The following is a 17415-nucleotide window of genomic DNA, read 5'->3' as shown; positions in this document are numbered from 1 at the left end:
TACCCTTTGAGCACACTTTTGATAATGAACGACTTTGCACCGGCGCCGGGGGAACGAGAGCGATTCGCCTCTCCAAACATTCTTCCCTCAGTTGTAATTAATTAGCGGGTGTAGGTTTTTCGTGCGGGTGATGAATTGCCCCGTTCTGCCGTAGTTCGCCCCAAAAAACGGAGGTCAGACATTTTTTGGTGTGTTAATCTTTGGCTGGGGTGTGTTGTTGTTGAACGTGAAGGTGTCCCCGTCATGCTAAATTTAATACTCGCGCAAAAGAAAAAGGAGGGAACGGAAAAAAAGAAAAATGGCGGTAAATGACTTTGTCTGTGTGCCAAATACAAAGAAGGTCACCTCCGTTCTGTTTGTTTTAGGGAAATGTAAACGCAAAATGATGGTTTAATAAAAGACACGGAGCGCTGTCTTTTTAATCGTTTACGTCGTTAGATAAAAGAGGAAATGGTTTGTAACACAGATGAGGCGCTTAACCCGATTTTTAATTGTCGTAGTTTAGGAAATGACCTTTTAATCCTTAAAAAACCTCTTAAAGTGTTGTAAAGTTAGTTATTTGTGAGGACCGGGTGACATTGTCCGGGCATTTTAAAATATTTGTCCTTCCATCATGGATAATGGTAAAAAAAAAAAAGTAAATAAGTTATAGAAAATGTATAATAATGTTTTTTTTCTTTTTTTGAAAATTTCTATTAAAAAAAAAAATTTAAAAATCATCCATTATTATAGATATGCTAAATTAGAAATCAAAACATTGAAATATGACCTCAAACGTGTATAAAAACAAGCATAAAGTTGCATTTCTGCATTTCTGTGTTTAATCTTTTTATTGCCTATACGTTTTGTGCGATATTTACATTTATCATTTTGACAATCGTTATCAAGATAATGCAAAAAAACTAAAAAACCCAATACCTTTTTGTCAAATATTACTGATAAACCAGGTCATTTTACACTTCTTCTGCACTATAATTTGAGATATATTGTTCAAAAATCCATGCAAAAGTCTAAAAAAACATTGCCAAAGTGGTTCAGGCAACTCAAAAAACTGTTACTGTGAAATATAATCGTTTAAAGTGGAACTAGTCGGGAACATTCAGTAAATCTACACCGTTTACCGCCGAGCACGTGTGTTAGCTTTTGAGCGCGGATGGAAACGAGGCCACGGAGAATAAATAGCCTGGTTTCTGGCTCCGAGTCAGAGAAACAAATGGAGATGTTTTAATGAGCGCTGGTCTCGCTCCGCCGTTAAAACAACAATGGGCCCGGACACGGCTAACAAGGCTAACAACGCTAATGACGCTAACAAGCTAATACCGCAGCGGAACAACAGAGACGCTCGGGGGGGAAAAAACGGCTTTCGGGAAACTGGAACGAGCAGAAAACGCACTTACGTTAAATAATAAAGCGAAAAGGATCTAAACAATGTCATTTTTCCATTGTATATATCGTTTAAAAAATTGTTTTTTAATTGTTGAAAATGCAGAAGTGGAAGAAGCAAAAGTGGGACACGAGCAAAAACTGGAAAACTGTGTAAAATGTGAATGATTAAACGTTTTAAACTACTTTCGGAGATGTTAACGTTGCGATTTCACATTTTAATCATATGAGGTGTGTGAAAAGCGTCAGCAGGGGGCGCAAGGACTCCTGTTGTTTGAAGCAGTTTGAATAGTAGAATTGGCTAAAGTCGTGTACTTGATATTTGTGTCGTGCTAGTGTCCACCTTGCATCTGCTTTGTGCGTTCTCTGGCTTTGATTGGCTTGATTTCTGCCATTGTTTTAGTAAAGCGTTGTAAACAGAAGGTAGATTGATCCTTAAATCACCATTTTCTTGTTCCCACTGTTTGTTTTTTTTGTCGTTTTTCCCGGACAGTCATTCATTTGCTTCTTAAATAATTGTAATTTTACTTCCTGTTTGTAATCGATGATATCACACTAGGAAATTATCCAGAAACCACCAGGCCAAAACTCATCCAATATCACAATTTGTTTTATTTGACGAAACAACAAAAAAAGATAGTGCATTTATTTTGTTGAGAGTCAAAAAAGCTTTATTTTGTGTAAATTCGGCATAAAATTGAGATGGTGTGATGTCACTTCCTGTTATTTCATACAGATTTTTCTACCAACTTCTATTTGACAAAAAAAACACCAAAAAAAAGATAGCGCCTTTATTGTGTTGAATTAATGTTTAGAGAGTCAAAAAAGCAGTTTATTTTGTGTAAATTCTGCTTACACTGGAGATGGTGTGATATTAAAGGATTATCTTATCTTATTATTATTGTTATGTTAATTCCTACAGATTTTTCAACTTTTTTCCACAAATACCCGCTCGATAGGTACAAAACTATTATTTATATGTACAACAGGTTTAAATACACCAAATAAAGTCAAAATTTGAAAATTGTGAAAACCCGCCACGTGCCCTTTAATGTCCACGCTTGACCTGTTTGAAGGTGTTTTGTTTTGCCGAGGGGGAAAGTGCCTCTAACTCTTCGTAAGTGGGCGCTCATCGACTCCTTGCGCCGGGAGCAGAGTTCGTAAAACCCAATTGACCCATAATGACTATTGAACGAGGGTCCGGGGAGAGTTGGTCGTTAGGATCGACTCCGGTTACCTCCGTTTTGACCAGGGACATGTCCAGCAGCCGCAGCAGCATGAGGTGTTTGGACAATACTTTAAATGAAATTAAATAGATTGTGTGGGAAAGATAGTTTATTTGGTCAATCTGAATTTATGCACAAATACATGATCTTTTTGCTTCATTTTTGGCCTCTTTTTTCTTCTTTTTTACTTTAAATAGTCTGTTTAATGTCTTGCAATGTCAAGTTATGTGTCGGTTGTTGTCTAATTGAACCTTTAATGCTAATAATAGTCTTTTTTTAGGAAAACTGAATCAATTTGGCTGATTTTCTTGCTCTTAATAGATAAAATAGCTGCATTAAAACGTGATTTGAACATTTAGTTTTCCATCCAGAAAAAAATAATCATAAAATAATCATAATATCAACAATAATAATAATACTACAATATTAAATAATTACAACATCATCATAATACAAATAATAATAATAATAATAATATAATATCAACAACAATAATAATAAAAATAATAATAACAATAATAATCATCATCATAAAAATAATAAGATAAGATAAGATAAGATATTCCTTTATTGTCCCACATGGGGAAATGTGGGACAATTGAATTATATTATTATAATAACAATAATAATCATCATCATAATAAAAATGATAACAATAATCCAACGTGTCTTTTTGTCCTTTTTCTTCCATTATTTGGCCCCAAAGACACCACACTTTCACATCTTGGCTGTGGTTTACCAAAAGCCTCGTCCTTCTGCGCCGCTCTAATCCACAGATAAGAATATTTACTTAATATTTACTCACCCGGCTCGCTCCGGCTCGCTCTGGCTCATGTGCACCGGCTCGTGGAGAACTCATTCTCCTTGTAAATGGAGGTGCCCGGCGTTTTTTTACGCTTTTAAGAACGGACGAGAGCCGCGGCGTAACGTGAGAAACCAAACGCTGCGTGAAAGTAGATGTAAAGAATGTAAAGGTTGTGGTCGAAACGGAACAAAACCTGTCTAAAATAAAGTATACGTGTACGGACAGCTCACAATGTCAATAACTATAATTAGCAAACATGAAATATCCAAATCTAAATAAACTAATCGGAACATATTGATTGCTAAATGTCCTGAAAATCACAAATGGCCGATATCTTTACGTGGGAAACGCTTAAGAACGACACTATGGCAACTTCAATTGAATAAAAGGATATGAAAAAACATTGAAATATTAATCTTAGCCTTTATTTGTAGATGAAAAAGATTCAGTTGTAGTCAGCCTTAACCTTTATTTGGTTGAAATTGTATTTAAAACGTCTCAATGTACAATAAAAGTAATCATTTGACCAGTCGACTACTAAAAAATGTATATTGCAGCTTTAAATCAACATTAATGGCTTTTTTCTGTAAAACGCCTTTCTTTGTGAAGCTTAGACTCTGTACTTTTATTCTTGTGTCTGATTTACTCTAATTATAAGTGTGAACAATGCGCAGAGGAACAGCACATTTAAACTCTGGTCACATTAAAGAGCAGTAAAGCCGGTCTGATTGACACTAGTTTAGGGCATTTGTTGGTTTTTGACAATTCCTCATCAAAAACTGACACTAATTTGACTTGATAACTTCATAAAAAAAATTTAAAAGTGCAGGTGGAATCCATATGAAACTGTTATTAATTGTTTTTTACATTTTATGGTCATTTTTTATTAGTTTTGGAGAACAAACTGAGCCCGATTCGTCCCAGAATGTTGGATTTGGACACTTTTCCTTTTACATTTAACGTGTTCATCAGGATCAAAATGGTGGACAAAAAAAAAGGATAAATTAAGAAGAAAAACGTCATGGAAACAGGTGAATGACGACAGGAAGCAGAGAATGACGACAGGAAGCAAAGCGCACTTTGTCACCGACACATCAGCGGTTTATCATTGTGATTGTGACGTCCCTAATCGTGGTTTCGCTCCGATGTGGACCACTTCAGACCGACTGAAGTGGACCGAAGCTTGTCCCGTTCGGAAGACTCTTGTTGACCGATGAAAGGGGCGGGCCAGCGAAGGTCCGGCGAATCAGCGAGGTCCGGCGGGTCAGCGAGGTCCGGCGGGTCAGCGAGGTCCGGCGCTCTGGAGCCAACAGTCAGCGGTTTGTTTTGGCGTCGACGACCTCATTACGCCAAAACAGACTCGCGGTGAAGCCCGTTGTCGACCCGGGGGCCGGACCCAGTGGGCAGGCGGGCGGGGTTAACTCCTCGGGTCACGCGGGGGCCCCGGACGGTCCGAAACGCCAGGTTGTTTCATATCTGCAACGATTTTGTTGAAGAAAGTTGATGTTGCTGTGCGTTATTATCAAAATGTGAATTACGTAGCTTAGCGTTCAGTGTTCGGCTACGTTCAGCTGCCATAACCTGAGAGAATTGCATCGAAAGAGCTGATCTTGACCATGAATACGAACCTTAAGGTCACGTCCACACTTGGCTTGGTCTCTACATAAAACGCGTGTCTATTTTTCCACGATTTTGACCCGTCGTCCACTCATAACCGGACGATTCTGCCCTTGAAAACGCTGCTTTTCATGGATCATTTGAGAAGCGTGTTGATTTTGTTTGTACGGATGCTTTTTTCCCTTCTTTGTCGGTCCACACGAGCTAACGACACGGCGCCGTCGCTTCATGTTTTTTTGCGGAAGTGACGACGAGAGAAAAGGCTCGCTCTCATTGGACAGATCGGGTAAAACTTTTAGGGAAACGCCGCCAACTACTGCTCTGGCATGTGTACGACCGCGCTCATCCAGAAGCACTTAAAGTTAGTTAGCCTTTAGCTCAGATGCCACTTTCAACTGAATTATTCTCTAAAATAAAACGGCAAAAGGTTCACATTCAACAATTACACGGCTTTGACTGAAATATGTTCGATGTGTTGTCGTCGACCTAAAACCCTCTTGATTATTCATAATTTACATTTTTGCCGGCTTCAGGAGCAAAGAGTCGCTTTAATCTTCCTGAACTAGCGTAGCATGAGCATCGATGTGCTGAAAATACGTCACCGTTGCCATAGACATGAACAATTCAAAACAAAATATGATATCTTTTGAAGGGGGAAAAGTCCTGGAGATGTTGCCCTTAAACGAGAAGCTCAACCACCGTTTTTCTGGCGCAAATCGCCTTAAAACGTCTCATTCTTTACCTCCGAACTGTCCAAAATCGTGCTCCTATTTTGGCCGTGGACGCGCCGCTTTTATCGCACCCGCTCAAAGTGTTTGACCGTCGTGTGCGGCCACTTTACCCGCCTCAAATTTCCTGCTCGCGTGAATCCAGAGTCAACAGGATTCTAAATTAGCTCGCTTAGCCGCTAAACCGCGAGCGCGCGTGAGGACGATCAGGCCGAAGAGCGCCGCGTCTTAGCTCGTATTTTTCAAACGGCTTATCTCAAACTTTGCCCGTGTTGTTTCTGGACGACGCCAAAATCCCGGCTGTGGAAACATCTGGCGCGTCGCCGCGTTTATGGAACGACTGTTTTTTTTTTTTTACTGCGAGCGGGAGATTGATCCGAGGAGGCGGTTCCAGCTCCCGGGCAGTTTTCAACGGGGCCGTAAAACGCAACGAGCAAACGGGAATCGATTCGGGAGCGAGTTAAGCGGCGGCTTAGTTACAGAACATCCATCGAGGCGGTGGAAGGAAAACATATTTTAACGGGTGAAATGAGCGTCGAATCTAATTAGAGGAGCTACTTTACCGCAGCCACCGCTACAACGCTAACGGAATTATACGCTTGATGTAACAAGATCAGATTTCGACATACTGGTACATTCATACTCTGTTCACATTTTTCTGGTTTATTTAACGGTTTGAAGGTGCAGTATTTAGCTTTTTATGGTCTTTTTTTGTGTTCTACTATTGCTGTGCCTGGAGTTCTCCGCGTCGAACGTATCGATTTGCGTTTCGAGTGTTTTGAAGGCTCAAAAATTCCTTGAAATACCGGCGTTCTCCACAGATTTGACCCGCGATTTTGCCCAGTGGCATCAGCCGCTTGTTTCCGTGACGACAGGTGTGTTTAATGCCGTACTGGGGATTTTAACGACTCGGTGGAGATCCTGTAGTACTGTACCGTCTGCCAGAAAAGTAAAGTAAAGCACTTTTTTGAGCCCTCACTCATGAAAAACGAAGCTGGAATCGCGTTGTGCTTCATTCAAACTTGTTTCGTTTTGTCCTGTTTCCTCGTCTGAGCCTCACAAAACACTCCGTTTCAAGTTCCCCAGGTCCGTGACGTCAAAGGGGTGGATCCGGCGCTCTCTGGTGCCCTGGTCCTGGTGCGTTTCTGCCTCAATCACGTTAATCACAGCCGCGCGTTTATTGTGGCATGTCGGGGAGCAAGCTAGCTTTTCTTCATTTCCCCCTGCTGCCAGTAGATGGAGCGCCAACACCAAACCTTAACGAGGGAACGCCAGACTGAGAGAAAGTAACGCATCATCCTGCCGCGTTATTAAACTAACTGTACACGCGTCTTTGTGTCTTTTTGTCTCCGCCAGGTCGGGACATGGCCAACACGACGCTCCCCGGGTACCCGCCTCACGTGCCCCCTACTGGCCAGGGCAGCTACCCCACCTCCACGCTCGCCGGCATGGTTCCTGGTACGGTCACACACACACACACACACACACACACACAGCAGATTCACCGTTTAGTGGATAATAAGGCTGCCCCAAATCAATTCTGTTTGCTGTAACCCGACCCAACATTTTTCAAGTGGGTCGGTCGGTAGGTAAATTCTTATTTTTTTAACTTTGAAGGCAAAAAAAAAAAAGATCCAAATTGTCGCCATTTTCCGACTCGCAGTGACCGCCAGGGGTCAGGCTTCAACAGTCAATGACGGATTACGCTGCTGGCCGTGTTTCCCTCCCAGAATGCAAAGCGCAGGTCAAATTTTGTATGAAGCGACACCATGATGCGGAACGACATGAGCGGTGGCAACACCAGTGGCACCGACAGAGGCAAACCAAAAAAAAAAGGCCGTGGCTACAGAGCCGCGGCGCGGTCAAATAGCCTCATGGCTAACCCTAACCTTAACCCTAACCCCAAACCCAAGACCTAACCCGGCGCGGCCAAATAGCCCAGCAGTTTCAGGAGCCGCGGCACAAAATAACCTGGCAGTTTCGCGGCTCTGTAGACACTCCCAAAAAAAAAATAGGAAATATAGGTACAATCCTGCCTGGTCTGTTCAATACAGAAGCATATGGAGGACCGAAAATGTAAACGTGTACGCGTCGTGCGATGCGTTACTTGCCCCTTGGGATGAAAGATAGGTTTACCAGCGCTATAAAATTATTCTACACAGTGCTTTTGAAAGGAACGGTCGGTGAGTCGGCGAAATATAAGAAATTAAAAGAATTTGGCGTTATTTTGACAAAATGCTGATATTATGTTTCAGTCGGCTAGGTTTATACTGGGTCGGTCGGGTTACGGCAAACACATATTTTTTTCTCAGCCTAAGCGATAAAAAGCACAATTTGCCGATCTAACCGTGAGTTTTAAAAAAAATCCTTATGTCGTTCAATGTAAAGTTGGCAAAACATTTTTTTAAATACCTTTTCGGTCCCGTTCCTCCCTTAAATCACATCCGCCAAATCAAACCCACTTTCCCTCCTTTTCCTCTCCTTTGTCACCCCGATAACGGCCCCTTAATTCCACCGCCGCCTCTGAGATTTAGTGACGGGGCCAGAACGGTGCAAAAAAAACCAAACCTATTTCTCACTCACCTCGTGTAGGACGTCGCTTTTATCGTCTCGTAAAAAAAAAAAAAAAAAAAGGTTCGTGGACGTGTTGAGCAGCCGAGCCCGGGTCCCGGTTACATCTCGACCCGTTGAGCTAAGATGGGATTTTCCTGTTAAATTTACGGCCGCGCATCAACGTGTGTGCGCAGAGGGGTCGCGTGCGGCGCCGGCGGTTTATTAGCAGGAGCGGATACTGTGCGGCTAGCATCCCCGCGCCGCGTGACGGTGTTTGCCTGCGCGTGACCTAAAAAAGAAATAAATTACTCGCTTGGTCGGCGGCGCGGAAAGCTGGCGTTTTTTTATTTATGTTCGCCGCGAATGACGAGGAATGAGTGAAATTTGATAGTTTAACAGCTCGATTCGGTCGGCGTTTTCGTATTTACTTATCGGCGCCGGGGCTGATTGAGTCGGGAAACGTGCTAATTGGGAGTTTCCCGCGACAAGTACCGTCAAGATTTGGATCTCAAACACGTCCGGAAGCGTTAAAATTACAGACGAGACTGAAATATGAACCGTCAAACACAAAAAGTCTCCATAACTGATGATTATTTCGGTCAAAGGATTATTTCTGCTGAACAGTGACTTTTTAAACACATTATCAGCCAATTTAAGGTTAAAATGTCGTGACTGAAGGATTTTAGATGGAGAATATTCACAAATAAAGTGTAGTATATGAATGAAAATAAGAAATGGTTTACTTTTTCTTTTTTTTTTTCTGATCATTTTCTTATAAAAGGTCTGTTCGTATGTGTCTGTTTAGGCCAAATTACCAAATGATTCTGTTGCAATGAATCGTGCAGCTCTGCATTGCAATGAGGGAGTTGTTTATGTGTTTGTTTGTTTGTTTGTTTGTTTGTTTGTTGCAGGCAGCGAGTTCTCGGGGAATCCTTACTCTCATCCGCAGTACACAACCTACAACGAGGCGTGGAGATTCAGCAACCCAGCTTTATTAAGTGAGTGTACAAACAGATGTATTATTATTATTATTATTATTTTAAGAGTCCAGTCATCTGTTTGTGCTCCAGAGGTTTCGTTTAGTCGGGCGTTTGAGTCAAAAATAGGCAGCGTAGATTCAGTGCGTTTGCCAAAGAAATGTGCAATATTGAGTAACACGTGTATTTATTTTTTAATGCTTTATGATTCTTTTTTTCTTATGATTATTATATTTTATGATTATTATTTTTTATTCATTATTATAATTATTTTTTATAAGTTATTAACGTGTGTATTTTTTTATACTTAATGATTATTATTTTTTTTTTATTTTTTATGATTATTATTTTTTATGATTATTATTTTTCATTTATGATGAGTAACACTTAATAATTAATTAATTAATAATGATAATTATTTTTTATTATTATTTTTCAGAAACGAGTACCACATGTATTCATATATATATATATATATATATATATATATATATGATTATTATTTTTTTATGATTATTATGTTTTTTTTTTTCCTTATAAGTAACACGTTTCTTTATCAAATTTCTGATCCAAAAAAGTAAAAACAATGATCGATGCCAAAAGTAATAAACCAGACAGTGGCACGGACAAAATACAACGTTTTTTGTGTCTCAAAAGTCATATTTTAGACTCTTTTCAACCATAAAAAGTGCGGTGCGACTCAAAAAGGTTGACGGACGGTGCTGCAGAGGTGGAGTCAGTGTAGTGTGTCTGCTGTTTCAAAGGTTCTTCTGTTAACTTTCAGGTTCCCCTTATTATTATAGTGCCGCGTCGAGAGGCTCGGGCCCTGCCACTGCTACCTCTGCCTACGAGCGCCACTGACCCCTACCAGCACCACCACCACCGCCTCGGGATCCACATCTGAGGCCGAGAACCAGGTCTGACCCGGGACCACGGCCGCCGCAGGCTCGGGATCCACGTCTGAGGCCGAGAACCAGGTCTGACCCGGGACCACGGCCGCCGCAGGCTCAGGATCCACGTCTGAGGCCGAGAACCAGGTCTGACCCGGGACCACGGCCGCCGCAGGCTCGGGATCCACGTCTGAGGCCGAGAACCAGGACTGACCCGGGACCACGGCCGCCGCAGGCTCGGGATCCACGTCTGAGGCCGAGAACCAGGTCTGACCCGGGACCACGGCCGCCGCAGGCTCGGGATCCACGTCTGAGGCCGAGAACCAGGTCTGACCCGGGACCACGGCCGCCGCAGGCTCGGGATCCACGTCTGAGGCCGAGAACCAGGTCTGACCCGGGACCACGGCCGCCGCAGGCTCGGGATCCACGTCTGAGGCCGAGAACCAGGTCTGACCCGGGACCACGGCCGCCGCAGGCTCGGGATCCACGTCTGAGGCCGAGAACCAGGTCTGACCCGGGACCACGGCCGCCGCAGGCTCGGGATCCACGTCTGAGGCCGAGAACCAGGTCTGACCCGGGACCACGGCCGCCGCAGGCTCGGGATCCACGTCTGAGGCCGAGAACCAGGTCTGACCCGGGACCACGGCCGCCGCAGGCTCAGGATCCACGTCTGAGGCCGAGAACCAGGTCTGACCCGGGACCACGGCCGCCGCAGGCTCGGGATCCACGTCTGAGGCCGAGAACCAGGACTGACCCGGGACCACGGCCGCCGCAGGCTCGGGATCCACGTCTGAGGCCGAGAACCAGGTCTGACCCGGGACCACGGCCGCCGCAGGCTCGGGATCCACGTCTGAGGCCGAGAACCAGGTCTGACCCGGGACCACGGCCGCCGCAGGCTCGGGATCCACGTCTGAGGCCGAGAACCAGGTCTGACCCGGGACCACGGCCGCCGCAGGCTCGGGATCCACGTCTGAGGCCGAGAACCAGGTCTGACCCGGGACCACGGCCGCCGCAGGCTCGGGATCCACGTCTGAGGCCGAGAACCAGGACTGACCCGGGACCACGGCCGCCGCAGGCTCGGGATCCACGTCTGAGGCCGAGAACCAGGTCTGACCCGGGACCACGGCCGCCGCAGGCTCGGGATCCACGTCTGAGGCCGAGAACCAGGTCTGACCCGGGACCACGGCCGCCGCAGGCTCGGGATCCACGTCTGAGGCCGAGAACCAGGTCTGACCCGGGACCACGGCCGCCGCAGGCTCGGGATCCACGTCTGAGGCCGAGAACCAGGTCTGACCCGGGACCACGGCCGCCGCAGGCTCGGGATCCACGTCTGAGGCCGAGAACCAGGACTACGAGCGCCACTGACACCTACAGACACCACGACTACAGGCTCGGGATCCACATCTGAGGCCGAGAACCAGGACAAAAACCAGGACTACAACCGCTAGGCTTGAGAATCCACACCTGGGACCAGAAACCAGGTCTAAACCAGGACTAAACACCACCACAAGATGCACATTTGAGATCCAGGATTAGTCCAAGAACCAGGACTACACCAGGACTAAACCAGGACTGAACCATGGTCCGTGGTTCTTGGACTAATTATTGCCGCTGTATCTACAAGACAAATCAGGCCTAACCATCTCTAAACCAGGACTAAACCAGGACTAAACCAGGACTAAACCAGGACCAAGCCAGGACTAAACCAGGACTAAACCAGGACTAAACCAGGACTGTGGACAAAACCTGCTCTGGAGGATTCAAGACACTTTTTAAAGCCAAAACTTGACTTGAAAAATCAAAAACGGGAGTTTGCCATGTGAAACGCGCAGCGACAAGAAAAAAAGAAACAAAAAAGACAAAACGACCACACTTTTTATTCACTTTTTGCATCGATTTTCCTCACAGACTTTGGCCAGCTAATTATCATTTGATCTAAACTTTTTACAGACCAAACATCAAGCATGAATCTCCTCCTCTTCTTCTTCTTCTTCTTCTTCTTCTTCTTCTTCTTTTTCGCCCTCTGTGAAACACAATCAAAACGCAACGTCAAAAGGAATCGAGACACAACCCGTCATTTGCGCCAAGCTAGGAAATATATTCTTAAAGTGATTTTTTAGTTTGTTTTTTATATCTCCTGGACTGCAAACGTGTTTTAATATGAAAAACCCTCATCGCAACTGCATTTTTTCCATACTTTACGCACTCTTTTGGGAGGTTTCGCCACATCGCAGCGACGTTTATGCAGAAATCCTGACGCATATTGACATTTTGTGGCATTCTCTAACAATGGTTTAATGCTGTTTTTGAAAGTTTTACGTGCACTACTGTCTCTTTTGGTTGAGTGGAGAAGTCTTTGGCATAAAATCTACACACGATATCTGTTGGTTTTTCGCAAATGGGTCGTTTTTTTGTGTGTGCGACTCCGCGGATCTGTTACTGACGGGAAAACGGCGGCAAAACAAAACAAACGTCTTTTCTGGATCGAGCGCGACACGCCCCGCGAGGCTCCCGTTCCGCCTCTTGACATCGTCGGGCGGTTGTTCGGGCAGCGTTTGTTTGTGTTTTTAACCTTCTGCGGACACGTTTTTGTCAATTCTTCACCGCTAACGGACTCGGTCGGTAAACGCTGCTGTTTTTTGCCCGATTTACGCGTCGCCGCTCGTGAAAAAGTGGGAAAAAAGTGTGAATGTTGTAGAATGTTGTCCAATCTGCTCCTAATTTGTTTTTATAATTCCGTCAGCTCCGTCCATAGATTTCTCTGGGACATTGTAACGTCAAAATGAGACGTAAAGATCGGCCCTTAAAGTAGCTCCTACACGCACTGAACGTTACAATCTTGGACTAAACAACATTTTGATGGCTCGTACAAAAGGATTTGTTGATATCTAATTCCAAGCCTGATTTCTTAATGTTTCAAGTCTAATAAATAAGGCAAAATGGTCATTTTTACGCAAATTTTCAATCAGATCTAGTTTACGCAAAAAAATATATATATATATATTTTTAAAAACCTCGGTTTATTATTGTTTTTAAATCTAATACGTCAACAAAATTGACCAAGAAATATAATGCTGGTTCTGTCCATTTTTTCAGATTTAAACGTCCCAAATATATGCAATTTTGGCAGTTTTTACACATAAAATGCTTCATTTTTATATGAAAACAAGACATGATGAAAAACTTGTAATACATTTTTTCCTTACATTCATGTGAGTAAACGACAGCAAATGTTTCAAATTGATATCTTTAAATTCAAGATTTTTTCCTATTCACCCCCACCTTTTATGGCATTTCATATTTTAAACCAAAACAGTAATGTTGTTATTCAGCATTAACAGCAGTGTCAGGTCTTTCTTGTGCCAATCTGTTTCTCTTACGACATGGGATAGTGACCGTAAACCTCTAAATGTTGTCACGTTTCTAAAAAGGTTTAAGGTAAATGAACAAACAAGTTATTTTCCCGATTCACGCGAGAATTTTTCAACTTGTTATCGCACCGTTTCTCGCTCCGACGTCGAAACGTGACGGAGAAACGACCGTTATCGTCACGAGTCGTTTCCAATTTTATTACCCATTTTTCTTTTTCTTCGTTGAGCGTTTTCCTGAACTACACCTAGAAGAAAAGTCTGAATATACAAAAACACTTCCCGTCAGTAACAAAACGTCTCGGGGTTGAACGCAAACACATTTTCGGACTTTGGTGTCGGTAAAACGCCTTAAACGTTCGACTTTTTTTCTTTTGTTTGTCCGACGTTGGTTTTTCTGTCAAAGTGAATGTACCGCATTTGCCAAAGACTTGACACTAGTTCCCTTTATTTTAATCGCCACAGTGTTAATTAATATTATCACCTTGTTTTGTTTTATATTACTTTATTCTATTTATTGTTCGGGGCAAACTCGCGGCGTGCGAAGTCTATGCAGTTCGGATGCGGACGGCGCGGAGGGAGAAACTACGTTAATTTAATGTTTTGTTTTGTACATTTGTGTGTTTACGACGGCACCTCGCTGTAAATACGTTGTTCGTGTATTATCACTGGATTATTCACTTGTACAAATGATTAAAAGTGTCGCAAATCTTTTACAAAATGGTCTCGTGTTTTTTCCCTAAGTTGAGTTTACGCTTAATTTTTTATTATTTTTTCACTTTAAATGAAAATAAATACAAGAAAGTAGTAAAAGAAAGTATTTGGGGAAAGTACTCAAGCTTTTACTTTGGCGTTGAAAAGTAAATATTTAACTAAATCTGACAAGAAACACAATAATTGGTTTTAATTGTTGACTATAGAAAAAATAAATCGTCTTTTTTTGATAATTGTATGGTTTGTCTGGACTAAACAGACTACAATTTCCGATTTTCATTATAATAACACGCTAAAATTGTAAATACTCTCTCTCTAGAAGCTTTCAGTCGCCACGTTTCAACCTGTCTTCATTTAAAAAGTCTCAACGTATAATTAAAATACTGTTGACAGTCGATAGTGATGGGAAAAAGTCAAAAAATAAAAGTACTGTGCTGTAGACTACATTTAACACGTAAAAAAATACAGATTTTTCCATCAATTGCGACACTATAAATAGTTTTTGATTGTCTAATATATTGGGCCAATGTTTCCAAGCACAAAGCAAACAGCAGGGGGGACCTTATCCAAAGTACATTTTTAAACAGGAACTTTACTTAAAAAGAATGTGTTTGAATGTGTTATTTTCACTCGAGTCATTTTTTGCACTCGTATCTGTACTTTTACTTAAGTAATTAGTCGACTGCTAAAATAATAGTTAATTTTAGTAAAGATTGTAAAGATTTTGTCACAAAGGACGGTGGTGGAACAAAGTACAAACGTAAAAGTACTACAAATGTCATAAAAAAATTTGATTTATTCACTTAAATCTAGACAAAAAATATTTGACTTATCTCATTTTAAGACACTTCTACTAAATAAACGCTAAATAAGTTCGTGTTTTAATGTTATTTCAGGAATTCTTGATGAGTAAAATTCACTGGCAGAATATTTCATTTTTTTGCTGAAACAAATGTATTTTTTTAAGGTTAAGAATGTGTCGTTCTGTATCTGTTCTTTACTTTAGTACATTAAAAGTAAACTATAAAAAGTAAAAGACTTTCCAAATGAAAAACTAGAGGTGGCTCTAGCCAGTAAAAAAGAAAACCCCAAAATCAGCACAATTCTTCATCAAAAACCCTTAAATCTGACTCTAATAGTTCTTAAAATCTGTTATTTTATGCAATACTTTTACGTTTTTGCTCATGTATCTGTACTTTTACTAAAATTGAGTGCTTCTGTTTAACTCAAGAAGAAGAAAAAGTGTGTGAAAACTGCTCTGAGAAGTCTAAATAAAGACAAGTTTATTTAAATATAAACTCTATTATTCTCTCTTAAACCTCTTCAAGAGCAAACCTGAATTATTCAACTCAATTATTCATTAGTTTTAGGGATTTAAACTCAAATCATATTCACGCTTTAATCCTCACGGTGAACATACTCCACGATTTATTATAACACGATTCATTCACGGGTGAGACATTGAGCAGATTTAAACAGAAGCAGCATTAAAAGGTTAAAAAAGTGTGATAATGCGTCTAATTTATGAGCTTTTCCTGTCGACAACGTGCAAACAAGTGAAGTTTAACAAATAAAACCTTGGAATGTTAGACAGTTGCAGAGTCGTTCAAGCAGTCGCCACAAAATGAAGAGTTCGCAGGTTCAAGTCGCAAACAGAAGGAATAAAACTGGCATAAAATCTGGAATAACTCTACGTAAATTAGGCAAAATACAGAGCGGCTGATGTGAGGTTCGTCTGGTCGTGTTGGGAAAGAGATAATCGTGTCGGCGGTGTTCAGAGTACAGTTACTTTTCTAAAATCAGAGGAAAATATCGTGGTATTTGACTGTGTGACTTTTGTTTGAGAGAATGAGAAAAGTGATTATTGTCATTGTGAACAAAAACATAAAGTGCAACATGAAACAACAATAATAGCAAAAATATCAATATATATATATATATATAAGGCATGAATAAAAAATAAAAATATACTTATTTTGTGTTTGATTTTTGAAAAAAGTTGGAAAAAGAAAATTTAAAAAAGAAAATTTAAAAATAAACTTATACTAAATACTTTGACTGAATAAATAAATAAATGTATAACAAACAGTGAAACAAAAAGCCGGGTTAATCCTGTTTTCACACTATAATATAAAGCAACTCAATGTGAAATGTTGTAATTATTCAGAATACACTGCTCTAATTAGTCAAAGTGACAGAACATGCTACAAAATACACTTTTAAATACTGCTAATTGTTAATATTAATTATATGTGTTTGTTGTGTTATTTACTCCACATTTAATAGAGGATTGCCACTTTACAAAGAGTTTAAATGTGAGTGAAGGTCCATCAAACGATTTCTAATAATTATATTCATAACTGTGTTCCTGTTGTGAAAACGTGACAGAACTGCATTTAAAGCGCTCACATTCTGAATTACATCGTTAACTTAAGATAAATTTAACTTGAAATAACGACAAACTCTTATCATTACTTTCTCTCAATCAGGCGTTCCCACATCAGGATGGGTGTTAGCGCTCCATCTACTGGCAGCAGAGGGAATTACCGTGTGGAAATGAACAAAAGCTAGCTTGTCCCGACGTGCTAATATAAATGCGCAGTTTTAATGAAGGTGATTTGTACTAGTTTACAGGTGAAGAAGACGTACACAGTGACAGTATATGATAAACATGACATATGATACAAACAAGATCGCTGCGTGACGCCAAAGTTCACAAAAACAGCTCAGGAGACGTCCAGAGCTCTACTTTTGACGTCGCACAACTGGGAAACGTGAAACTGAGTGTTTTGTAAGGCTCGGAGAAGAAGACCTCGTAAACAGGATTCATGAAGCGAACGTGAACGAAGCTAAAAACAACTCTAGATGTGTTTTTGACGCGGGAACAATGTTAAAAACTAAGTTATTTAGTTTTTCCCTTGTGTCTATTATGTTTTGTTACTATTGTTTATCAGTCATTTATCAAATAATATTTATTTTAGCTTTGAGGTTTAAGTTACAGGAGCTTTAGACAATCGTTTTGTCTCTAGTTCTGATTAAATTGCCAATAATATTAAATTAAGTTGACTTTAGTTTGCTTATGCCGTTGGTTGATTTACTGCCCATTAAAAGATATATTTTTTAATGTTTTTTGGGTATTGTCCCCTTGTTAACT

At 41.3% G+C, this 17415-nt stretch overlaps 1 protein-coding gene across 4 annotated transcripts in view; it reads left to right on the top strand.

The window, feature by feature from the left end:
- The window catches only part of LOC140369229 (paired box protein Pax-2a-like), a 63870-nt gene extending 53644 nt beyond the window's left edge, over nucleotides 1-10226 (top strand). For 2 of the 4 annotated variants that reach the window (XM_072456503.1, XM_072456502.1), the window contains exons 8-10: nucleotides 7116-7217; nucleotides 9224-9310; nucleotides 10093-10226. In XM_072456503.1, the coding sequence (XP_072312604.1) occupies nucleotides 7116-7217; nucleotides 9224-9310; nucleotides 10093-10193 (290 nt within the window). In that variant the 3' untranslated portion in view covers nucleotides 10194-10226. Of the gene's footprint in view, nucleotides 1-7115; nucleotides 7218-9223; nucleotides 9311-10073 lie in introns of all 4 variants that reach the window. The other 2 variants (XM_072456505.1, XM_072456504.1) reach the window with 1 other exon arrangement.
- The last annotated feature ends 7189 nt before the right edge of the window (nucleotides 10227-17415 follow it).

Source organism: Eucyclogobius newberryi, unplaced genomic scaffold (genome assembly GCF_026437365.1).
Source record: "Eucyclogobius newberryi isolate DKJ021-1_F unplaced genomic scaffold, fEucNew1.0.hap1 SCAF_20, whole genome shotgun sequence".
Lineage (NCBI taxonomy): Eukaryota > Metazoa > Chordata > Actinopteri > Gobiiformes > Gobiidae > Eucyclogobius > Eucyclogobius newberryi.
The sequence above is the reverse complement of the archived record's forward strand: the minus strand, read 5'-3'. Positions and strand labels throughout refer to the sequence as shown.